Consider the following 26186-nt stretch of genomic DNA (forward strand, 5'->3'; position numbering starts at 1 on the left):
CCTTATAGGTAAGGCTTGGGAGGAAGTGACAAAGAGGACCTTGAACTCTGCTTGGAAGAAACTGTGGCCAGAATGTGTAGACAAAAGGGATTTTGAAGGGTTTGAGGCTAACCCTGAGAATCCTGTGCCAGTTGAGGAATCCATTGTGGCATTGGGAAAGTCCTTGGGGTTGGAGGTTAGTGGGGATGATGTGGAAGAGTTGGTGGAGGAGGACAATGAAGAACTAACCACTGATGAGCTGCTAGATCAACTTCAACAGCAAGAGGCCACACCTGAGGAAATTGCTTCGGAGGAGGGGAGAGAGAAATTGAAGAAGTTGCCTACTTCAAAGATTAAGGAAATCTGTGCTAAGTGGCTTGAAGTGCAAACCTTCATGGATGAAAATCACCCTCACACAGCTATTGCAAGCCGTGCTGGTGATTATTACACTGACAATGTTGTGAAACACTTTAGGCAAGTCATAAAGGAACGAGAGGTACAGGCCACTATGGACAGATATCTTGTGCGAAAGAAGTCCAGTGACTCTGAAGCTGGCCCTAGTGGCATTAAAAGAAGAAGGGAAGTAACCCCAGAAAAGGACTTACTACCTCAAGTCCTAATGGAAGGGGATTCCCCTTCTAAACAGTAAGAAGATATTGCTCTCCCCTCCTCCCATCCCATCAATCATCACCAGATCTTCAATAAAAGTAAGTGTCATTTAATTGTGCATGCCTTTTTCAGTTTGTGTGTATTAAAATTAACATTTCATGTGGTAAAAAAAATTTTTTTTCATACTTTTGGGCGTCTTGCACGGATTAATTTTATTTCCATTATTTCTTATGGGGAAAATTGATTCGCATAACGATTATTTCGCATAACGATGAGCCCTCTTGCACGGATTAAAATCGTTAACCGGGGGTCCACTGTAGTTATGTGAATAAACTACCACAGATCTCTGCATTTAATATTATTACTGTACATATATTACTTATAGTAGTGTTCCATCTATGCAAAACTTATCAGAAGTATTGAAGGCTATTTAAAACATGTTAGGGAATTTTAGTATGAATATTTAGTTACATATAGGCAGAAATTTCTAATGCAATGAACTTATTAATATTACATATGTATTTTTTACAGTTTGTAGGTAGTAAGGACAGCATTGTATGCCAACGCATGCAAATTAGCTTTATGCCATAAATATTAAAGGATCTATCAAATGCTCAGTCTGTCAGATGGAAGTTGTATGACACTCTTAGAGTTATTAGATATGTAATAATTATTCTAAAACATTTCCATTGCATTGCAATAGAGACAAGCTAGTAAGAGGACACTGAAAATTTTGTTAATAAATTTGAATATAAAATAGAATACAGTACCATAAAAGAAAGTATTACTGATAAAATAATTTTCCTTGGAAAATAATTTTTTTCCTGTCTTGAAATAATGTAGCCATAAGGTATTCCCTCCTCCCTTTCAAAAAAATGTGTTAGTAACTGTATTACAGTATTGACTTAGCATTTACAGTAACATCTCATATTTTAAAAACTTGGTAGTTCAGTATTACATTAACATTTACTCTTGAATTTTCTTGCCAGTTTTCTTAATGTATATGTTATGAAGAATAAGTTAACTATAGTAATTAATATTTATTTAACTTTTTAAATTTAAACATTCTTAAATGGTAAATACGTTGTCAGCTTTGAATGGTATGTTTGTTGTATTATTGAAATATGGTATTTATTATGAGCAAAAATTTTGCACCGTTATTATGAGGCAAAATGATAGAAATGTATAAACTTTAATAATTATTTTTATATCAGAGTAGCACTGGATTTACTTCTTTAAAATACAGTATTAATAAACAAAGCTTTTGTAGTTTTTTCTATACACAGGAAAAGTCAGTTTATATATAATATGTAATTATGTATAAGAATAAAACTGCTATATATTAATACAAATTTTAGATAATATATACTGTAACACACATGCTGTAACAAGGATAATTACAATTTCTAAAGTTTAAATTTTGTTTTTATGACCTTTGTTTTATAATTTTTAATATTACTTAAATACCTTTTTCACATCACTAAGACAAGAAATCTTGCATCATGATAATGGTCCCAAACAGTGTGGAACATTGTGATGAATGGTTTTGAAAACCGACAGTTTGGAACATTGTTAAATTTCATCCCCAGTATGTGGGTTAGTTGTAAATATTTATTTTTATTCAATGGCTGTTTCCCACCAAGGTAGGGTGATTGCCATCTTGCCAGAAGTGTGCTGACAATACAGTGCAGATTACCCTCTGCCTACAACATCATCATCCTTCCTCCAGAGCATAGTCACTGTCTGTCACACCCACAGGAGAGTCCAGTTAACCAGTTTCCCCCTGAATTATTTCTTTATATAGCGCTGCATGACCCTTGTCGGTTTAGTGCTTTATTTGATTATAATAATACTTCTTTATATAAATATTGCTGCATAGCCCTTGTGGCTTAGCACTTCTTTTTGATTATAATAATAATAAATATATAAATAATATATAAATATTGGGTGCAGGAGGGAAGAGGAGCGATTGGTGGAATGATGATGTAAAGAGAGTTGTAAGGGAGAAAAAGTTAGCATATGAGAAGTTTTTACAAAGTAGAAGTGATGCAAGGAGGGAAGAGTATATGGAGAAAAAGAGAGAGGTTAAGAGGGTGGTGAAGCAATGTAAAATGAGAGCAAATGAGAGAGTGGGTGAGATGTTATCAACAAATTTTGTTGAAAATAAGAAAAAGTTTTGGAGTGAGATTAACAAGTTAAGGAAGCCTAGAGAACAAATGGATTTGTCAGTTAAAAATAGGAGAGGAGAGTTATTAAATGGAGAGTTAGAGGTATTGGGAAGATGGAGGGAATATTTTGAGGAATTGTTAAATGTTGATGAAGATAGGGAAGCTGTGATTTCGTGTATAGGGCAAGGAGGAATAACATCTTGTAGGAGTGAGGAAGAGCCAGTTGTGAGTGTGGGGGAAGTTCGTGAGGCAGTAGGTAAAATGAAAGGGGGTAAGGCAGCCTGGATTGATGGGATAAAGATAGAAATGTTAAAAGCAGGTGGGGATATAGTTTTGGAGTGGTTGGTGCAATTATTTAATAAATGTATGGAAGAGGGTAAGGTACCTAGGGATTGGCAGAGAGCATGCATAGTTCCTTTGTATAAAGGCAAAGGGGACAAAAGAGAGTGCAAAAATTATAGGGGGATAAGTCTGTTGAGTATACCTGGTAAAGTGTATGGCAGAGTTATTATTGAAAGAATTAAGAGTAAGACGGAGAATAGGATAGCAGATGAACAAGGAGGCTTTAGGAAAGGTAGGGGGTGTGTGGACCAGGTGTTTACAGTGAAACACATAAGTGAACAGTATTTAGATAAGGCTAAAGAGGTCTTTGTGGCATTTATGGATTTGGAAAAGGCGTATGACAGGGTGAATAGGGGGGCAATGTGGCAGATGTTGCAGGTGTATTGTGTAGGAGGTAGGTTACTGAAAGCAGTGAAGAGTTTTTACGAGGATAGTGAGGCTCAAGTTAGAGTATGTAGGAAAGAGGGAAATTATTTCCCAGTAAAAGTAGGCCTTAGACATGGATGTGTGATGTCACCGTGGTTGTTTAATATATTTATAGATGGGGTTGTAAGAGAAGTAAATGCGAGTGTCTTGGCAAGAGGCGTGGAGTTAAAAGATAAAGAATCACACATAAAGTGGGAGTTGTCACAGTTGCTCTTTGCTGATGACACTGTGCTCTTGGGAGATTCTGAAGAGAAGTTGCAGAGATTGGTGGTTGTTTAATATACAGTGGTCCCCCGCTTTTCGTAGTTCCCGGCAATCGTAAAATTCGCCAATCATAGAGTTATTTTCGTATAAACATGGACTCGCTTTTCATAGGTTGACTCGCGAGTCGTAGTTCGTCCAGGACACGTACCCACGGCGTGAGCCAGGGCGGCAGCCAGTCTGGCATTGTTTACCAGTGAGCGAAGGTCCCCCTCACGTGCTCCAGCGAAATATTTCATAATATTCCACTCATTGTAGTGCTTGCAAGTACTAAATAAGCTACCATGGCTCCAAAGAAAGCTCCTAGTGCCAAGCCTGTGGTAAAGAAGGTGAGAAATACGATTGAATTTAAGAAAACCATCATTGAACAATATGAAAGTAGTACAAGTGTGGCCGAACTGTCCAGGATGTATAAGAAACCCTACACAACCTTATGTTCCACAGTGGCCAAGAAAAATGAAATAAAGGATGCTGTTGTTGCAAAGGGAGTAACTATGCTGACAAAAATGAGATCACCAGTACTGGAAGAGGTTGAGAAGTTATTATTGGTGTGGATAAATGAGAAACAATTAGCAGGAGATACTCTTATGACTTCGTTTATTTGTGAAAAGGCTAGGCAGTTGCATGAAGATTTGGTAAAGAAATTGCCTGCAAATAGTGGTGAAGTGAGTGAATTTAAGGCCAGCAAAGGCTGGTTTGAGAGATTTAAGAACCGTACTGGCATACACAGTGTGGTAAGGCATGGTGAGGCTGCCAGTTTGGACAACAAGGCGGCTGAAAAATATGTGCATGAATTCCAGGAGTACATAGAGGCTGAAGGACTGAAACCTGAACAAGTGTTCAATTGTGACGAAACAGGCCTCTTTTGGAAGAAAATGCCAAAGAGGACCTTCATTATACAAGAGGAAAAGGCAATGCCAGGACACAAGCCTATGAAAGACAGGCTGCCGCTAATGTTCTGTGCTAATGCTACTGGGGATTTCAAAGTGAAGCCATTACTAGTGTACCATTCTGAAAACCCCAGAGTGTTCAGGAAAAACAATGTTATGAAGAGTAAATTGTGTGTGTTTTGGAAATCTAATAGTAAGGCATGGGTCACGAGGGAAATTTTCGTCGAGTGGTTCAATGAAGTGTTTGGCCCTAGTGTGAAGGAGTATCTCCTGGAAAAGAAATTGGATCTCAAGTGCCTGCTAGTAATGGACAATGCACCTGCTCATCCTCCAAACTTGGATGACCTAATTTTCGAGGAGTTTGGGTTCATCACAGTAAAGTTCTTGCCCCCGAATACCACTCCTCTCCTCCAACCCATGGACCAGCAGGTTATTGCAAACTTTAAAAACTCTACACAAAAGCAATGTTTCACAAGTACTTGACTGTGACCACAGACACTCACTTGACCCTAAGGGAATTTTGGAGAGAACACTTCAGCATCCTCCACTGCATAACCCTTATATGTATGGCTTGGGAGGGAGTGACTACCAGGAGTTTGAACTCTGCCTGGAGAAAATTGTGGCCAGATTGTGTCGACAAGAGGGATTTTGAAGAATTTGGGACTGACCCTAATGAGCCTATGTCTGTTGTAAAATCAATTGTGGCACTGGGGAGTTCCATGGGGTTGGATGTGAGTTTGGAGGATGTGGAAGAATTGGTGGAAGACCACAATGAAGAGCTCACCACTGAGGAGCTGCAAGAGCTTCAGCAGGAAGAGCAACACATTGCAGCTCAGAATCTTGCTGCAGAGGAGGAGGAAGAGATACACAAATAACCCGCACATAAAAGAGAGAAGCTTACGACGACGTTTCGGTCCAACTTGGACCATTGACAAAGTCACAGTGTGACTTTGTCAATGGTCCAAGTCAGTCCGAAACGTCGTCGTAAGCTTCTCTCTTTTATGTGCGGGTTATTTGTGTATCGTTCCAGTCACGGTATTGTGCCTTTTTGTTATTTAGGAGGAAGAGAGATGGAAGAAGGTGCCTTCTTCAGAAATTAAAGAGATTTTTACTATGTGGGGTAAGATGGAAAGCTTTATGGAGAAACATCACCCTAACAAGGTTGTTGCAAGCCAGGTTGGCAACATGTACAGTGATAAAGTCTTGGGCCATTTTAGGGAAGTGTTAAAGAGATGCCAGAAACAGAGCTCTCTCCAGTTATTTTGTGAGACAGGACTCCAGTGACTCTCAAGGTGGTCCTAGTGGCATTAAGAAACAGAGAAGAGAAGCAACCCCAGAAAAGCAAATGGTACCTGAGGTGTTAATGGAAGGGGATTCCCCTTCCAAACTATAAACAATCCACTCTCTCTCCTCCTCCAGTCTCCCATACACTAAGAAGAATCTCCAATAAAGGTAAGTGTTATGCTGTTAATGTTTCATTCATCATTTCCCATTGTATTGTTTATGTACTACATGCATATTTCATGTTAAAAAATTTTTTGTTTTAATACTTCTGGGTGTCAGGAACGGATTAATTGTATTTACATTATTTCTTATGGGGAAAATTGATTCGTAAATCGTAAATTTCGTTTATAGTAACGGCTCCAGGAACGGATTAATTACGAACAACGAGGGACCACTGTATTTATAGATGGGGTTGTAAGAGAAGTAAATGCGAGGGTCTTGGCAAGAGGCGTGGAGTTAAAAGATAAAAAATCACACAAAGTGGGAGTTGTCACAGTTGCTCTTTGCTGATGACACTGTGCTCTTTGGAGATTCTGAAGAGAAGTTGCAGAGATTCGTGGATGAATTTGGTAGGGTATGCAAAAGAAAAAAATTAAAAGTGAATACAGGAAAGAGTAAGGTTATGAGGATAACAAAAAGATTGTGATGAAAGATTGGATATCAGATTGGAGGGAGAGGGTATGGAGGAGGTGAATGTATTCAGATATTTGGGAGTGGACGTCGCTGTATAGCCCTTGTGGCTTAGCGCTTCTTTTTTGATTATAATAATAATGGGAGTGGACGTGTCAGCAGATGGGTCTATGAAAGATGAGGTGAATCATAGAATTGATGAGGGGAAAAGGGTGAGTGGTGCACTTAGGAGTCTGTGGAGACAAAGAACTTTGTCCTTGGAGGCAAAGAGGGGAATGTATGAGAGTATAGTTTTACCAACACTCTTATATGGGTGTGAAGCATGGGTGATGAATGTTGCAGCGAGGAGAAGGCTGGAGGCAGTGGAGATGTCATGTCTGAGGGCAATGTGTGGTGTGAATATAATGCAGAGAATTCGTAGTTTGGAAGTTAGGAGGAGGTGCGGGATTACCAAAACTGTTGTCCAGAGGGCTGAGGAAGGGTTGTTGAGGTGGTTTGGACATGTAGAGAGAATGGAGCGAAACAGAATGACTTCAAGAGTGTATCAGTCTGTAGTGGAAGGAAGGCGGGGTAGGGGTTGGCCTAGGAAAGGTTGGAGGGAGTGGGTAAAGGAGGTTTTGTGCGCGAGGGGCTTGGACTAACAGCAGGCATGCGTGAGCATGTTTGATAGGAGTGAATGGAGACAAATGGTTTTTAATACTTGACGTGCTGTTGGAGTGTGAGCAAAGTAACATTTATGAAGGGGTTCAGGGAAACCGGCAGGCCGGACTTGAGTCCTGGAGATGGGAAGTACAGTGCCTGCACTCTGAAGGAGGGGTGTTAATGTTGCATTTTAAAAACTGTAGTGTAAAGCACCCTTCTGGCAAGACAGTGATGGAGTGAATGATTGTGAAAGTTTTTCTTTTTTGGGCCACCCTGCCTTGGTGGGAATCGGCCAGTGTGATAATAAAAAAAAATATAAAAAAATATTGCCTTGCTCACATTCCACTTGCACATCCATTAAAAAACTTGAATCCTTTCACCTCTAATATGCTCACTTTCACTTATATATAAAATGTGTATGACTAAGACTGGTATAATGGTCTCACAAATATTTTAGAAGGATGACGTTGCTGATCCAGGCAAGTATGACAATGATGAATCATTGAAACTACATTGTAGAGCACAATAGTGTGGTGTATTTTATTGTTAAATATATTCTTAATTCAATATAACACTTCTTATTTGCCAACCTGTTGTTATTGTATGCCTCTGACCATAACACTTGTCAGACCCAGCAACACCATGGAATCTTTGGAGAAAATATCATAACATTCTATTTAGAGCACTATATTTATAACTGACAGCTTCAGGCAAGATCTGTCACTAGCTCCCTTGCGACTGCCTATTTGTGGCTACAGGAGCAGAATGATGCTTGTAGTGTGTAGGTCAAGTCCAATTATTACTTACAAGGAAGCTGGAGAATAGCTCTACAATTTGGTTACTAAATTTTTGGTCCACTTTATGTGCCTGACCTACTTCAACTATTGAGCCTCACCCATGTGACCACATATAGTACTGCTACATTGCTCTACTTCCACTGGCTCTATAATAAAAGTCTCCATTCTAATGTCTATTAGACTGATAAATACCATGGTGGGCAAAGTATCTCCGAAATAAAATATCCAAGGAGGGTTCGTGATGCTGGTCCCCTCAAGGAAGGTTCCTTGATGTTGGTGAGGGGCTCTTGATTTAGGGAATTGGATCTGTGCTCCAGTTCCCCGAATTAAGCCTAAATGCCTTCCACATCCCCCCCTCAGGCGCTGTATAATCCTCCGGGTTTAGCGCTTCCCCTTGATTATAATAATAATAATCTTGATGCTGGTGAGGGTCTCTTGATCCAAGGAATCTGATCTAGCCACTCCTTGGAACAAACCCCAGGTGCTGCATGACCCCTGCAGGTTTGGTACACTCCCCCTTAATAATAATGCAGTCTTAATATAATGAAGTGGACACCCTAATTCCAATCTGGGGTTTAGAGGTCATCATATAAAACCATAATGACTAGACTCCCGCAGGATAAAGTTATGGGAAATGAACAAGGAAAGGTGGAATTGAGAGAGGGGATAATTACTTCAAAAATTAATTGCTGCCACTATCTGCTTATTGATAAATGGTAGTAAACAGGCCTGAGCAGGAAAGGCTAAGCATATGATATAACTAAACATAACAGAATGGATCCAATCTTATATTCAACTAGGGTACTTGTAAAAACTTGATGCTAACTCTTGTAGGATAAAACAATTTATCAATCTGAATTATTATCACTAGTGTTTATTACAGTTTATTAAAGAACACTAGCATACAAAACAAGGTATATTCAGTGAAATAATCGAATTCATTGGTTTTGATACAGAAACTATATACATACTGTATATATTTGAGTATTTTGTGACGTTCACAACAAATATTAATCACACCCTAACATAGGTGTGACTCGAGGGGCAGGTTTACTTTTCTATAATAATGCCTTACATGAGTTGATAGACATTAAACCAAACAATGAAAATAAATAAGTCGTCCATTGAGAGTTAAATTCCCATCTTCAGATTCCCACTTTCTTTCAGTGCCGCCACTGGGGATACCTTGATTCCTCTGTGGAAGGCTCTTGATCTAAGGAATCAGAGCTACTCTCCTCTTCCTTGGATCAATCTTGCTTGCCTCCTCTTTTGTAGGAGCTGTATGACCCCTAACGGGTTTAGAACTACCCCGTGAATAAAGAAATAAATTATTGTAGTTGTTGTATGGTGTGAGAGAGGGCAGCACAGCCTCGCCCACCACAGTTGTTGACATTCAGCCATGAAGCTGCTACTCCAATTAGCGTTTCAATAATTTAAGGGTTAGTTTATTGCAGAGGCCATGGCTGTGTGGCTGTACCCGGTGGGACAAATCTTCTCAAGATAAGTGTGGTAATGGTGAAGCTGAGGGTGTTGCTGCTGACGTTGAGAAAGTTGGGGAGGAGAGTGACACCCGTATTTCACTGATTTCCTTGTTTATTTTGCATGAAAAACGAGGTAGTGGTATTATTATATTTATTTTGGTGAAGTTATGCTTATAACAATCGCATTCACATAGCTAATTTGTGTAGTAGAACCGTCTTAAGTCCGATACGTATGCTTTATGCTAATTAATAATCTCCAAGCTGTGTAGCATCAGTGTGAGAAAGGTTAATGAACTAACTTGTAATTATTATTTAGTTCACGTGTGTAACATGACCCTTGTTGGTTTACTTTGTATTTGTTGTTAAGTTAAACTCTGTTGAATCATGAACCCTAATGGAATTAAGTCACTTTGACACTTTATTGGGTTATCCTAGGTAATTTACACAATGATAATTGTATTTATGTGTACCTGTGCTTGAATAAACTTACTAGCTTGCTTTCCTACTACCCTAGAATAAATTAAAATTTGGACTTTATTAGACTTTTTAAACGTTATTAGACTTTATTAGTGGATTATCTAACATGTAAGAGCCATCAAAGCCACTGAAAAGTTTGTATGCCATGTATGCTAAACTTAAATAAAAGCTTTAAAGTTAAAGAAAAAAATTTAGTCACTGATTTTTTTGGGCTATTCTAGGTAATGTACTATGTATTAGAATTAGAATTAGAATTTTTTATTTCCTTCCTAGTTTACAATGTGGTTGATAATTGTAGGAAGTTTATATACATAGGTAGTTTACAGTGAGGGTTTACAATGATTTGTAGTGCAAAGAGAGCCACTACCATGCCTTAGCATTACAGGCAGTCTAAATTTAACAGATTACTGATTACTTAACACTAGACATGCAAAACATAGTTTGATCAGGTTGCTCTAATTATACAATAGGTTATACTTATGTTAAATATACGTTATTCAACATTTGCATTAAAATATTTACGTTAAAATATGAGAATTTATTGTACTCTCGAGCATTTAATTTTGGGGTTCTGAAGTTAGGGGAGTAACACAGTGAGCAATTATAATTTGAGGTGGTGGAAAGTGATTTAGCAACTTCGTTGGTAAGGTTAAGTACTAAGTATTTACTTTTGGGTGAGTAGGTGGTTTAAGAAGAATCTTGAATTGATGTACAGACAGGGTTCCTTTGGTATTCGATGGAAATGAATTTCAAATTTTTGGGCACTTTATGTGCATAGAGTTTTTACATTCTGTGAGATGGACACAGGGAACATCAAAGAGTGATCTGTGCCTTGAGTTATGGTTGTGTGTCTTGTTAAGGTTGGTAAGGAGAAGTTTGATTGGAGGGTTTATATTTGAGTGTAATGGTTTGTGTATGTAGTAGGCACAATAATAGGTATGGATGTTCTTTATGGTGAGTAAGATTAGACTTTTGAATATTGGTGGAGTATGCTGTCTGGAGTGGGAATATGTTATTCTGATAATTTACGTAACTATATTCATGTGTACCTATACCTGAGTTGGCTCATTACTGCTTTGCTGCATAGAATGTCAGCAGCTTTTACTTGGCACTGGATTATTATTAATGCAGTACATTATTATTATTATTATTGTTAATTATTTTAAATTTTTGATTATTAATATTATTAATTTATTTTATATATTATTTCCTGTATGTCCCTTGTGAGTTTAGTGCTTAGTTTTGATTGTAATAATATGTTTCATTTTTATTTTTATATTTTATTATTATTGTTGGGAATTGCTAAACTTATAGGCATCATACAATGTGTGGAAAATTGTAGGAAAATAGGGTTTGGTCTGTGGAAGGGAAGGGTAACTACAATTCCTTAACCCTTTCAGGGTCCGTCCCGTAGATCTACGGCTTTACGCTCAGGGTCCAAACCGTAGATGTACGTCATGAGCTCAGCTCACTCTGATAAACTGTGAGTGGTACATTTGGGCCTAGATATGAGAGAATACATCTATGTGGTATGTGTGCACCACATAAAACAGATCATGCAGCACACTGTGTATAATGAGAGAAAAAAACTGAAATCATGATTTTTCGATTAAAACAGCGATTTTGCAGTGTTTTTTCGTATGTTTTTTATAGTTGTATTTGCAATTTCTTGGTCTCATTTGATAGAATGGAAGACATATTACAGAAATAGAGATGATTTTGATTGGTTTTAGCACTGGAAATGGCTTGAAACTGAGCTCAAAGTAGCAGAAATGTTAAATTTTTGCCGATATTCAAGAGTAAACAAACGACCTCACACGTCTAATACACGCCAGCTGGTGGGTCTAATATGCATTCACAAATATGGTGATTATATTTATACAATTATTACAGTATTGCATAACAGTAAATCTTCTATTTTTTGGTGTGAATAAAAATTCATTATGTGAATAAAAAATCAAAATGGAATTTATTTGTAAATCCTCAAAACGTAACTAATGAACAGAGGAAATGTTAGTTTAGTTCCAGGAATACCTACATTGTGTATTCTGGACCCTATTTTGAAATTGGAATATTTTGAACTTTGTGTTAAATTGGCCAAATTAACAATTTCCCATCACTTTAATTTGTAGTTGAAACAGTTGACTTGGTGATTTCTTGTGCTCAATCGATAGAATAGAAGTAATACTAGTGAAATAGCTAAGAATTTGGTTGACTAGAGTAATGTAATTGGCCTAAAATGGGAGTCAAAGTCGGCAAAATCGCCAATTCGTAAATATCACTGACACCTCAAAATTCGCTAGAGCATAATTTCGTCAATATTCCATCAAATTTCGTACTTTTTGTTTTATTACCTTCACAAAAAGATTCTCTTCCATTTCATAAGAAAAAATAACAAATTTTTTTTTTTGAAAATTTTTGGACACTGGGGCACCACTTCAGATTTGGGCCTTGGACCCTGAAGGGGTTAATATTACAAAAGTATTATTAAACTATTTATGTTAATTGGGCATCATTGAGATGTATAATATCATGTTCCCAAATACAGTGGACCCCCGGTTATCGGCCATAATATGTTCCAGAAGGTTGGCCTAAATCCAAAATGGCCAAAAACCGAAATAATATTTCCCATAAGAAATAATGTAAATCCAATTAAATCCATTCCAGACACCCAAAAATATTTACAAAAGATATATTTTTTAAAAAATACCTTTAATTTTACATACAGAAAACAATGAGAAAGAAATATAAAGTAATAATTTTAATAATAAGTGAACATTACATACTTTACACAAATAAACTGCACATAAAAGAGAGAAGCTTACGATGACGTTTCGGTCCGACTTGGACCATTGACAAAGTCACACTAACCAAAAGTGGAGCAGGACGGCTATATATAGGCAGGAAGAGGTAGTGGTAGTAGTAGTAGTACTAGTAGTACTACTAGTACTAGTAGTACTACTAGTACTAGTAGTACTACTAGTACTAGTAGTACTACTAGTACTAGTAGTAGTACTAGTACTAGTAGTACTACTAGTACTAGTAGTACTACTAGTACTAGTAGTACTACTAGTACTAGTACTACTAGTACTAGTAGTAGTACTACTAGTACTAGTAGTACTACTAGTACTAGTACTACTAGTACTAGTAGTAGTACTACTAGTACTAGTAGTACTAGTAGTACTAGTAGTACTAGTAGTACTAATAGTACTAGTAGTACTAATAGTACTAGTAGTACTAGTAGTACTAGTACTAGTAGTACTAGTAGTAGTACTAGTAGTACTAGTACTAGTAGTACAAGAATGGTATATAATACTGACAAGATGAAATTAAGACACATGCGCAACACCCGGGCATCCCTATTGTAGACGTTTCGCCATCCAGCCAGCCACTGGATGGCGAAACGTCCACAACAAAGACAACCAGACGCCGCACATGTGTCTTAATTTCATCAGTAGTTGTAGTAGTAGAAGAGGTAGTAGTAGTGGTAGTGGTAGAAGTGGGAAATAAGGAGGATGAGCCAGTCAAATACAAAGGAAGGGGAGCACTGCAAGAGAGCTAGGTGCTCAATGAGGGAGAGCAAGCGCACAGAGGTGTATGAAAGGGGAAGTGGTGAAATAAATGAAGAAGGAACAGAAACACGAGACAGAAGAAAGACAACCCAGAGGAGAAAAGGAAAGAGGAAAGGGGAAGAGGGAGAAGAAGAAAATAAAAAATAAAAAATGAGGAGTCAGGTTAAGTCACAGGTGTTCTGAAGTTTGGAGCATTTTACAATGTAGTGGGAGATGAAGGCATCTACAGAGATGAAGCCAGGGCTAAGGTTCATACAAGGAAAGTTGTGTATTAGAGAGGATTCAACTAGACAGCGGCTGTTCGAGTTGGAAGTAGGGAAGACAGTTTTAGCAGAAGACCAGTCAGTAGGATGGCTATGATCTCTGACATGTCAGAAAAGAGCATTGTTAGTGTCGGCAAGCCTAACTATTTTTGTGCTCCCTAAGTCTGTCAGAAAGAGATCGACCAGTTTCTCTGAAGTATTGAAGAGGACAGGAGGAGCAAGAAATAGAGTAGACATCAGGAACATCTGTAGAGGGAGGAGAGGTATGAATGAGATTAGTGCGAAGAGTGTTAGTCTGGCGGAAGGTAAGCTTGATGTCTAAGGGACGGAGAGAATTGTCGAGATTAGAAAGACCGGAAATGTAGGGAAGGCAGAGGATAGAAGAGTTCCCACGAGTAGAGAGTTTGGGAGAGAAGAAATTGCATTTAGCACGTGAGAGGGCAGAGTCTATGAAATGGGAAGGGTAGCCAAGATGGGAAAACAAATTAGGAAGAGTGGAAATTTCTGCTGGAAGGAACTGAGGATCACAGATGCAGAGGGCACGGAGAAAGAGGGAGATAAGAACACTTTTCTTGACAGGGGAAGCATGATAGGAGAAGTAGTGAATGTACATGCTACTGTGCGTAGGTTTTTGGTAAACGGAAAAGAAAAAAAAAACTGTATCTGAGCGGTGGACATGGACATCAAGGAAAGGAAGCAAGGAATTAGATTCCCATTCAGCTTTAAACTTAATGGAAGGGGCAAGATTATTAAGAGCTTCAAGAAAAGGTTGGAAGAGACTGGAGTCATGAGGCCACAGAGCAAAAATGTCATCCACATAGCAGAGCCAGAGTGAAGGTTGTACATCGAGGGTAGGAAGAAGAACAGTCTCGAAGTATTCCATGTAAAGATTAGCAAGGACAGGAGAGAGAAAGGAGAGCCCATAGCGACACCGAAGGTTTGAGAATAATATTTCCCTTGGAAGGAAAAGGAGTTAGAGTCCACATAGAGGCGGATAAGATCAAGAAAGACATCATTAGGTATAGGGAGATGAAGAAACCCTTCATGGGCCTTCTCTCTAAGGAAATCAAGGACATCATCAAGAGGGACATTGGTGAAGAGGGACTCAACGTCAAGACTAAGCATCTTACAGGTTGGGAGAGAGCGAACCCGTTCAATGAAGTCTTGAGAGTGACGGAGGTGGGCAGGAGAAAAAGTACCAAGGAAGGGAGTGAGGGTTTTGCCCAGCCAAGAAGCAAGAGAATAAGAGACAGAACCTCTAGAGGATATGATAGGAAGGAGAGGAATATCAGGTTTGAGTTTTGGGAAGGCCATAGAAATAGGGAAGAGAGGGACAGATGAAACGAAACCGTTGAACAAGGTCAAAGTCAGGAGGACAGAGGTCGGAGAGAGTCCTTAGTTTTTTGTTGAAAGTTCTCTTGATGCGATCAAGAGGGTTGGAAACGAGAGGAGTGTAGGTACGTGAGTCAGAGAGCAAGACATCAGCTTTACGGAGGTAAGCCTCGCGATCAAGGATAACTACCGAATTACCTTTGTCAGAAGATAGTATGACAATGTTAGTGTTGGATTTAAGAGAAGAAAGGGCAAGTTGGTAATGGCGTGGAAGGTGGTGATTCTTAGAAAACAGACTAACAAGAGCAGGAAGGAGAGCGCCACGAAAAGTGGACAAGTCAAGAAGATTACGGGAGCGAGATTGACGAAAGGAATCAAAAGAGCTAATCAGGGAAATACCAGTGCGAGGAGTAGGCGAAGTGGCAAAGGAAAGGCCAAAACCAAGAAGTTCAAGCTCATACTGGGAGAGTGAGACAGAAGACAAGTTAGTAACACAGTCTGTGAGGGAGAATTTAGACCAAGGGCTAGCTGAGATGAGACGTTGAAGTTTATTCTGTAGTTTGGAAGAATGAATTTGTGTATTCAGGTGAGCAGTGTCAAAGGCAATGGTAGAGAGAAGGTTACAGAGATCCTGTGGTAGAGCCGCAAAGAGAGCACGTTGACGTTGACGGAAAGTAAGGAAGGCATCTTCAACCTGTGATTTAGTAGAAAGAATGAGCTGTTGAAGTAGGAGACGGGCATGATCAGGAAAGGGAGTGCCCAGTGGGTTGGTTTTCAGGAAATGGGAGAAGGAAGGTGGCAGAACTTGTTCAGCAAGACAGTCACGTAGGAAGCGAAGCTGATTCTTGCGACACCTGGTAGCAATAAGAGCAGCCTCATAAGATTGAAAGAGGGGTATAAAAGAGGGAAGAACATTAAAAAAGCTGGTCTTCTGCTAAAACTGTCTTCCCTACTTCCAACTCGAACAGTCGCCGTCTAGTTGAATCCTCTCTAATACACAGCTTTCCTTGTATGAATCTTAGCCCTGGCTTTGTCTCTGTAGATGCCTTCCTCTCCCACTACATTATAAAATGCTCCAAACTTCAGAACAACCATGACTTAACCTGACTCCTCATTTTTTCTTTTTCTTTTTCTTCTTCTCCCTCTTCCCCTTTCCTCTTTCCTTTTCTCCTCTGGGTTGTCTTTCTCTCTTCTGTCTCATGTTTCTGTTCCTTCTTCATTTATTTCACCACTTCCCCTTTCACACACCTCTGTGCGCTTGCTCTCCCTCAGTGGGCACCTAGCTCTCTTGCAGTGCTCCCCTTCCTTTGTATTTGACTGGCTCGCCCTCCTTATTTCCCACTTCTACCACTACTACTACCCTCTTCTACTACTACAACTACTGATGAAATTAAGACATATGTGCAGCGTCTGGTTGTCTTTGTTGTGGACGTTTCGCCATCCAGTGGCTGGCTGGATGGCGAAATGTCTACGATAGTGATGCCCGGGTGTTGCGCATGTGTCTTAATTTCATCTTGTCGGTATTATATACCATTCTTGTACTACTACTAGTACTACTACTAGTACTAGTACTACTACTAGTACTAGTACTACTAGTACTAGTACTAGTACTACTAGTACTAGTACTACTACTAGTACTACTACTAGTACTACTACTAGTACTACTACTAGTACTACTACTACTACTAGTACTACTACTACTAGTACTACTACTAGTACTACTAGTACTACTACTACTACTAGTACTACTACTACTACTAGTACTACTACTACTAGTACTACTACCACTACCTCTTCCTGCCTACATATAGCCGTCCTGCTCCACTTTTGGTTAGTGTGACTTTGTCCATGGTCCAAGTCGGACCGAAACATCGTCGTAGGCTTCTCTCTTTTATTTGTGGGTTATTTGTGTATCGTTCCAGTCACGGTATTGTGCCTTTTTTTTGTTATTTATTACATACTTTTATTGAAGACTCTTGTTGGCATACGGAAGAAGGCGAGGGGAGGAGAGCTTATTGTTTAGAAGGGAAATCCCCCTCCATAAGGACTTCAGGTATCAAGTCCCTCTCTGGAGTTACTTCCCTTCTTTGTTTTTTACTGGCACTAGGACCAGCTTGAGAGTTGCTGCACCCCTGTCGCACATAAAATCTGTCCAGAGAGGCCTGTTTCTGGCGTCTCTGTAAAATTTGCTTAAAACAAGACAAGGCATTGCCGTTGAGCATGTTGCAGACATGGCTTGCAACAGTTTTGTCAGGGTGATAATTCTCCACAAAACTTTGCACTTCACTCCACTTTGCACAAATGTCATTAATCACTGAAGAAGGCACATTCTCCCCCTCTCTTCCTCCTCTGAAGCAATATCCTCAGCTGCGGTCTGTTGCTGTTCCTGTTGAAGGTGTTGCAGCTCTTCAGTGGTTAGCTCTTCCCTGTGGTCCTCCAACTCTTCTACATCCTGGCCACTCACATTCAACCCTAAGGACTTCCCCAAAGACACAGTAGATTCCACAATAGGTGTAGGGTCATCAGGGTCAGCCTCAATCCCTTCAAAATCCTTGTTGAGGACACATTCTGGCCACAGTTTTCTCCAAGCAGAGTTCAAAGTCCTGGAAGTCACTCCCTACCAAGCCTTATGTATAAGGCTTATGCAATGAGACCTCTATTTCATTAGTGTATTTACACCTTTCGCAACATGAGCTTCCTTGATTTCTGCTTTCTTCAGCAGGATGGAACTGGAACATCCTGGCCAGCTCCATCACATGTACGCCACTTTCATATTTTGCGATAACTTCTTTCTTGAATTCTATCATGTTTCTCACTTTCTTTACCAAAGGGCTGGCACTCTGAACTTTCTTTGGCCCTATGGTGGCTTATTTCACAGTTGCAATCAATAAACAAGCACCACAAACAATGGATGAATGTGCGGAATACAGTGGACCCCCGCATAACGATATTAATCCGTTCCTGAGAGCTCATTGTTATGCGAAATTATCGTTATGCGAATGAATTTTCCCCATAAGAAATAATGGAAATCAAATTAATCCGTGCAAGACACCCCAAGGTATGAAAAAAAATTTTTACCACATGAAATATTAATTTTAATACACACAAACTGAAAAAGACATGCACAGTTACATGACACTTACCTTTATTGAAGATCTGGTGATGATTGATGGGATGGGAGGAGGAGAGAGTCATAGTGTTTAGAAGGGGAATCCCCTTCCATTAAGACTTGAGATGTCAAGTCCTTTTCTGGGGTTACTTCCCTTCTTCTTTTAATGCCACTAGGACCAGCTTCAGAGTCACTGGACTTCTGTCTCACAACATATCTGTCCATAGAGGCCTGTACCTCCCGTTCCTTTATGACTTTCCTAAAGTGGTTCACAACATTGTCAGTGTAATAGTCACCAGCACGGCTTGCAATAGCTGTGTTAGGGTGATTGTCATCAAAAAAGGTTTGCACTTTAAGCCACATTGCACACATTTCCTTAATCTTTGAAGTAGGCAACTTCTTCAATTTCTCTCTCCCCTCCTCTGAACCAGTTTCCTCAGGTGTGGCCTCATGCTGATGAAGATGATCTAGCAGCTCATCAGTGGTTGGTTCTTCATTGTCCTCCTCCACCAACTCTTCCACATCATCCCCACTAACCTCCAACCCCAAGGACTTTCCCAATGCTATAATGGATTCCTCAACTGGCATAGGATTCCCAGGGTTAGCCTCAAACCCTTCAAAATCCCTTTGGTCTACACATTCTGGCCACAGTTTCTTCCAAGCAGAGTTCAAGGTCCTCTTAGTCACTCCCTCACAAGCCTTACCTATAAGGTTTACACAATTGAGGATATTAAAGTGATCTCTCCAAAACTCTATTAGAGTCAATTGAGTTTCTGAGGTCACTACAAAGCACCTTTCAAACAGAGCTTTTGTGTACAGTTTTTTGAAGTTTGCAATAACCTGCTGGTCCATGGGCTGCAGGAGAGGAGTGGTATTAGGAGGCAAAAACTTCACCTTAATGAAGCTCATGTCCCCACAAAGTCGCTCTGCCACGTCTGTAGGATGACCAGGGGTATTGTCTAACACCAGGAGGCACTTAAGGTCTAATTTCTTTTCAGTTAGGTAATTTTTCACATTGGGGGCAAATGCTTGGTGTAACCAGTCATAGAAAAAGTCCCTAGTGACCCATGCCTTACTGTTTGCCCTCCATAGCACACACAAATTAGCCTTGAGGATATTCTTTTGCCTGAACGCTCTGGGAGTTTCAGAGTGATACACTAATAAAGGCTTCACTTTGCAATCACCACTAGCATTGGAACACATGAGAAGAGTAAGCCTGTCTTTCGTAGGCTTATGTCCTGGGAGTGCCTTTTCCTCCTGAGTAATGTAGGTCCTGGTTGGCATTTTCTTCCAAAACAGGCCTGTTTCATCACAATTAAACACTTGTTCAGGTTTCAGTCCTTCACTGTCTATGTACTCCTTGAATTCCTGCACATATTTTTCAGCTGCTTTGTGGTCCGAACTGGCAGCCTCACCATGCCTTATCACACTATGTATGCCACTACGCTTCTTAAATCTCTCAAACCAACCTTTGCTGGCCTTAAATTCACTCACATCATCACTAGTTGCAGGCATTTTTTTAATTAAATCCTCATGCAACTTCCTAGCCTTTTCACATATGATCACTTGAGAGATGCTATCTCCTGCTATCTGTTTTTCATTTATCCACACCAATAAGAGTCTCTCAACATCTTCTATCACTTGTGATCTCTGTTTCGAAAACACAGTTGAACCTTTGGCAAGAACAGCTTCCTTGATTGCCGTTTTCTTGGACACAATAGTAACGATTGTTGATTGGGGTTTACTATACAACCTGGCCAGCTCGGAGACACGCACTCCACTTTCATACTTAGCAATGATCTCTTTCTTCATCTCTATAGTAATTCTCACCCTTATTCCTGTAGGGTTGGCACTAGAAGCTTTCTTGGGGCCCATGGTCACTTATTTTGCAGATAAAATCACCAAAAACACTGTAATAATACGAAATGTTCCGATTGTATGCTTGGATGTTACCACGGAGGCTGGCTGGTAAACAATACCACCGGCGGAACATGTGAGGCTGGCTCAGGCCGCACATTAGACGCATCTCGGACAAATAGCGCTGAGCGGGATTTTTAGCGGTATGCGAGGCAAAATCTTAGCGATAAAATGTATCGGTATGCGGATTTAACGTTATGTGATGCCAACGGTATGCAGGGGTCCACTGTATTCCTAGCCCAACGAGAGACGTGCAGACGGGGTGTGATACGCATGAGGAAATGTGTCGCCGGCAGGTGGACGCATCTCATACCAACAATTTCCAAGCAGATGGCCGAAATCTGGGGGGGGAATTTTGCCGAAAAAAGGGCTTGATTTCCAAATTGGCCGATTTCAGCACCGGCCAATATCCAGGGGTCCACTGTATCATTTAGTACTGCATTTACTGGTAGTTATTTAGGTAGATTACAATGTAATTATGATACTCTGAAAGCCCATAATTCACAGTATTTCAGGCAGCAGCAGCAGCAAGGCTAAAACTAATGACGTTATTTTGAAAGAGATAACATGGTGTGGCATAACGTAAAACCACTTTAGAGAGGTTGATGTGTAGTATATACCGTATATTGTACTGGTATGGGTAAGTCTTAACCCACACCCTTAGTTTTACAGTATATGTATATGATGTAGGGCAAAATGACAGTAGTTTGTTGGATTATGTATTGGTAGATAAAAGACTGTTGAGTAGACTTCAGGATGTACATGTTTATAGAGGGGCCACAGATATATCAGATCACTTTCTAGTTGTAGCTACACTGAGAGTAAAAGGTAGATGGTATACAAGGAGAATAGAAGCATCAGGGAAGAGAGAGGTGAAGGTTTATAAACTAAAAGAGGAGGCAGTTAGGGTAAGATATAAACAGCTATTGGAGGATAGATGGGCTAATGAGAGCATAGGCAATGGGGTTGAAGAGGTATGGTGTAGGTTTAAAAATGTAGTGTTAGAGTGTTCAGCAGAAGTTTGTGGTTACAGGAAAGTGGGTGCGGGAGGGAAGAGGAGCGATTGGTGGAATGATGATGTAAAGAGAGTAGTAAGGGAGAAAAAGTTAGCATATGAGAAGTTTTTACAAAGTAGAAGTGATGCAAGGAGGGAAGAGTATATGGAGAAAAAGAGAGAGGTTAAGAGAGTGGTGAAGCAATGTAAAAAGAGAGCAAATGAGAGAGTGGGTGAGATGTTATCAACAAATTTTGTTGAAAATAAGAAAAAGTTTTGGAGTGAGATTAACAAGTTAAGGAAGCCTAGAGAACAAATGGATTTGTCAGTTAAAAATAGGAGAGGAGAGTTATTAAATGGAGAGTTAGAGGTATTGGGAAGATGGAGGGAATATTTTGAGGAATTGTTAAATGTTGATGAAGATAGGGAAGCTGTGATTTCGTGTATAGGGCAAGGAGGAATAACATCTTGTAGGAGTGAGGAAGAGCCAGTTGTGAGTGTGGGGGAAGTTCGTGTGGCAGTAGGTAAAATAAAAGGGGGTAAGGCAGCCGGGATTGATGGGATAAAGATAGAAATGTTAAAAGCAGGTGGGGATATAGTTTTGGAGTGGTTGGTGCAATTATTTAATAAATGTATGGAAGAGGGTAAGGTACCTAGGGATTGGCAGAGAGCATGCATAGTTCCTTTGTATAAAGGCAAAGGGGACAAAAGAGAGTGCAAAAATTATAGGGGGATAAGTCTGTTGAGTATACCTGGTAAAGTGTATGGCAGAGTTATTATTGAAAGAATTAAGAGTAAGACGGAGAATAGGATAGCAGATGAACAAGGAGGCTTTAGGAAAGGCAGGGGGTGTGTGGACCAGGTGTTTACAGTGAAACATATAAGTGAACAGTATTTAGATAAGGCTAAAGAGGTCTTTGTGGCATTTATGGATTTGGAAAAGGCGTATAACAGGGTGGATAGGGGGGCAATGTGGCAGATGTTGCAGGTGTATGGTGTAGGAGGTAGGTTGCTGAAAGCAGTGAAGAGTTTTTACGAGGATAGTGAGGCTCAAGTTAGAGTATGTAGGAAAGAGGGAGATTATTTCCCAGTAAAAGTAGGCCTTAGACATGGATGTGTGATGTCACCGTGGTTGTTTAATATATTTATAGATGGGGTTGTAAGAGAAGTAAATGCAAGGGTCTTGGCAAGAGGCATGGAGTTAAAAGATAAAGAATCACACAAAGTGGGAGTTGTCACAGTTGCTCTTTGCTGATGATACTGTGCTCTTGGGAGATTCTGAAGAGAAGTTGCAGAGATTGGTGGATGAATTTGGTAGTGTGTGCAAAAGAAGAGAATTAAAAGTGAATACAGGAAAGAGTAAGGTTATGAGGATAACAAAAAGATTAGGTGATGAAAGATTGGATATCAGATTGGAGGGAGAGATTATGGAGGAGGTGAATGTATTCAGATATTTGGTAGTGGACGTGTCAGCGGATGGGTCTATGAAAGATGAGGTGAATCATAGAATTAATGAGGGGAAAAGGGTGAGTGGTGCACTTAGGAGTCTGTGGAGACAAAGAACTTTGTCCTTGGAGGCAAAGGGGAATGTATGAGAGTATAGTTTTACCAACGCTCTTATATGGGTGTGAAGCATGGGTGATGAATGTTGCAGCAAGGAGAAGGCTGGAGGCAGTGGAGATGTCATGTCTGAGGGTAATGTGTGGTGTGAATATAATGCAGAGAATTCGTAGTTTGGAAGTTAGGAGGAGGTGCGGGATTACCAAAACTGTTGTCCAGAGGGCTGAGGAAGGGTTGTTGAGGTGGTTCGGACATGTAGAGAGAATGAAGCGAAACAGAATGACTTCAAAGAGTGTATCAGTCTGTAGTGGAAGGAAGGCGGGGTAGGGGTCGGCCTAGGAAAGGTTGGAGGGAGGGGGTAAAGGAGATTTTGTGTGCGAGGGGCTTGGACTTCCAGCAGGTATGCGTGAGAGTGTTTGATAGGAGTGAATGGAGACAAATGGTTTTTAATACTTGACGTGCTGTTGGAGTGTGAGCAAAGTAACATTTGTGAAGGGATTCAGGGAAACAGGCAGGCCGGACTTGAGTCCTGGAGATGGGAAGTACAGTGCCTGCACTCTGAAGGAGGGGTGTTAATGTTGCAGTTTAAAAACTGTAGCATAAAGCACCCTTCTGGCAAGACAGTGATGGAGTGAATGATGGTGAAAGTTTTTCTTTTTCGGGCCACCCTGCCTTGGTGGGAATCGGCCAGTGTGTTAATAAAAAGTATATGATTAGGGCAGCTCTACACTTTCTACATAGGAGGGGCTTTGGGGTGGCAATATGCTTGGAAGGGGGATAGGGGACTTGTCTTGAAGCCAGGTTGTTGCTTTTATTGGGGGATTTGGGGGGTCTGGGAAAAATTGAGGGGTTTCAGCTCCCCTTGTCCTCATTGATGCTACCTCTATTTAAGACTGGTAAAGCTATCATGTCTTAATAGTGGTACAATTTACCTCCTGTAAAGGGAGGTTCCTTGAAGCCGGTGGGGAGCTTTTGATCCAAGGAATTGGACCTGTGCTCCCCTAACTTGTATCAAACTTGAATGTCTATCATTCCTCCCTAGGCACTGTATGACCACCATGGGTTTAGCACTTCACCCCCCTAATGAATGTAGTATATAGTAATAATATAGTTATTTTCATTTGCTTATCATCTTTAGTTCTTACAACGACTGTTTCATACTTTGTTATAATGAATGTATTGCAGGTAATTTTATTTAGCGATAATTATGTGAAAGAATATTTTCTTTAATCAGGATTACCCTAATAATGTCTCCTGCATGTGTTGCATTCTAATGAGTGCTTGGTTGTATGATAACACAAACATGCATGCACATCAGAATCTCAAAAAATAAACTAATCCCCATTTTTTTTTTAAATTTTTAACTTTAAGGGTGACAAAATTAAATTTTGTTTATACGCAGCATAGCCCCCAACAACCTACACTGCAGATATCAAGTATGCTTTTTTATGCACCCTGTTTTCTAATGACAAGCTATATAATTCAGATATGGTTTTATTTCTTTTAAAAGTAGTACTTTGAATTGTTATGTCTTTAGTCACTCAGTTCTGACTTACTATAATTGCATTTTGAGATTTTGCAAGTTAAATATTTATATGCTTTTGAAGTTTAATGTGAAGGAAATTGTATGTTATTTATAGACTTAAGTTTAATTATTTGAATTTGTCATGTTGCAGATGTTGGTGACAATGGTGTGATCATGCTAAACATCCTGCTTCTGTACTTTGTTGTCCAAGGAGCAGGTGAGGAAAAATGCATTTTAAGAAGAATCAGAATTTGAACACAGGTACATTATTTTACCCACCTAAATACGTATAGGACTACCATGCCAATAAGATACAGTATGTATGGTTTATTTTTCTAGATTGACATATTTTAAGGTAGTAGATTGCTGTTCTTTCTTTTCCTTCACTATTTTGTGCTACACAGTTCCTTAAACCTCAGAATATTAAGGAAATTTGTGTGTTGTTTTTAATACTCAAGACTTGCAGGAGTTAGGCTTACATTTGTTACAAGCTAAGAGCTGTTATTCTGCCTTTATTCATTTCAGAGAACGGCACTAGCAGTATTTTTATTTCTTTATTTAATATTAGGCAGCATACATGTAAGGTTAAGTTAAAAGACAGTTCTGGGGCAGAGCTTTCATTTGACTTCATTTGTTCAATGTCCGTATGTTGAGAAAACCTGTATGAGCATTAGTTAGCCAAGAAATGAATGATTGCTGATGGTGTGATGTCCTTGAGAAGAGTTGTACAACTAGAGTGAAACTGTTTGTAGCTCCCTGCTATTTGGTGTGCTAGCTAACTTTGGGTTGTCCAGAGTATGGCCGGGTGGAAAACCTTGAACATTGGCCTTGTAAATACTACAAGTAAGGCTACCAATATCAGTTTGTCATTACATATTCCTGAGGATACATCCAGTCATGCAGGGTTGAGGTGAGAGATTAGTTTCCTTGCACAGTACTGTAATATTTTTTGGTCAGCCAGTCCAAAAGTGATTTAGTGCTGCTTTCAAGATTTGTTACACATACAGTATTTTCATAATCATTGTGATTAAAATTCACCTGTTCATTCCCTTTTCCATTGTATAAACTTCATTGCTTAGTGCAAAGATTTTTTCCATTAATTCTTACATCACTCCAGTAGTAGTATAATACTGTCTTGAGATCATCATCATTTATATTTTCTCAAAAGCAAATGCAACTTGCCATCACCTTTTCCAGGTAGGTAGATTGCAAGTTGGTAAATGATGTACCTGAGAGCAATGGGCATATCTCATGCATGAGTGTCAAGTAGGTAGTTAAAGTAGACATTGCATAGCAATGAGTCAAATACTTCTTTGATGTATGCTGGCACAGATTAAGTGGCTTGCAGACTGCTCCACTAAAAATTATCAGTAGCTAAAAATAATTGGTTATTATGTTTTTCTACTTGCTCTCTACACATTTGTTATAAAATTATGTGCCAAATAACCCCTGGGAAAAAGTAATAGTTCAGTTGGCACAATAAGATCGTGGAACATTAATGTGTAAGTCTTGAAACTTTTTTTTTTCTTTTCCTTGTTCCCCACAAGTATAATGAACATCATTAAACACTATCATTAACTCAAAAGTGTAGCTTAGATTTTCATGTAGCATTACTGCGATAAAATTAATGAATTCAGAGACAATTCACTAAGAAATGTTCAAGAAATGGCAAAGTATTTTATCCACAGTGGTATACTATAAACCATTCTGGAAAAATATCCAGACCGTTCACGTTAAATAAAGGATTACCATGTGTGTGTGTGTACGTATATGTGTGTGTGTGTGTGTATGTGGTGTGCTTGGGTGTGTACTTGAGTGTGTGCATGTGTACTCGCCTAGTTGTGGTTGCAGGGGTTGAGTCACAGCTCCTCTGTGTGTGTGTGTGTGTGTGTGTGTGTGTGTGGGGCCGTGTGTGTGTGGGGCCGTGT

General features: G+C 39.6%; 1 protein-coding gene across 5 annotated transcripts in view; it reads left to right on the forward strand.

Annotated features, from left to right (window-relative positions):
- Window positions 1-9314: 9314 nt before the first annotated feature.
- Window positions 9315-26186, forward strand: part of LOC128696361 (integral membrane protein DGCR2/IDD) — a 43530-nt gene continuing 26658 nt past the window's right edge. For 2 of the 5 annotated variants that reach the window (XM_070092406.1, XM_070092407.1), the window contains exons 1-2: window positions 9315-9467; window positions 24410-24475. In XM_070092406.1, the coding sequence (XP_069948507.1) occupies window positions 24433-24475 (43 nt within the window). In that variant the 5' untranslated portion in view covers window positions 9315-9467; window positions 24410-24432. The other 3 variants (XM_070092409.1, XM_070092408.1, XM_053787604.2) reach the window with 3 other exon arrangements.

The sequence above is a fragment of the Cherax quadricarinatus genome, chromosome 39 (assembly GCF_038502225.1).
Source record: "Cherax quadricarinatus isolate ZL_2023a chromosome 39, ASM3850222v1, whole genome shotgun sequence".
Classification (NCBI taxonomy): domain Eukaryota; kingdom Metazoa; phylum Arthropoda; class Malacostraca; order Decapoda; family Parastacidae; genus Cherax; species Cherax quadricarinatus.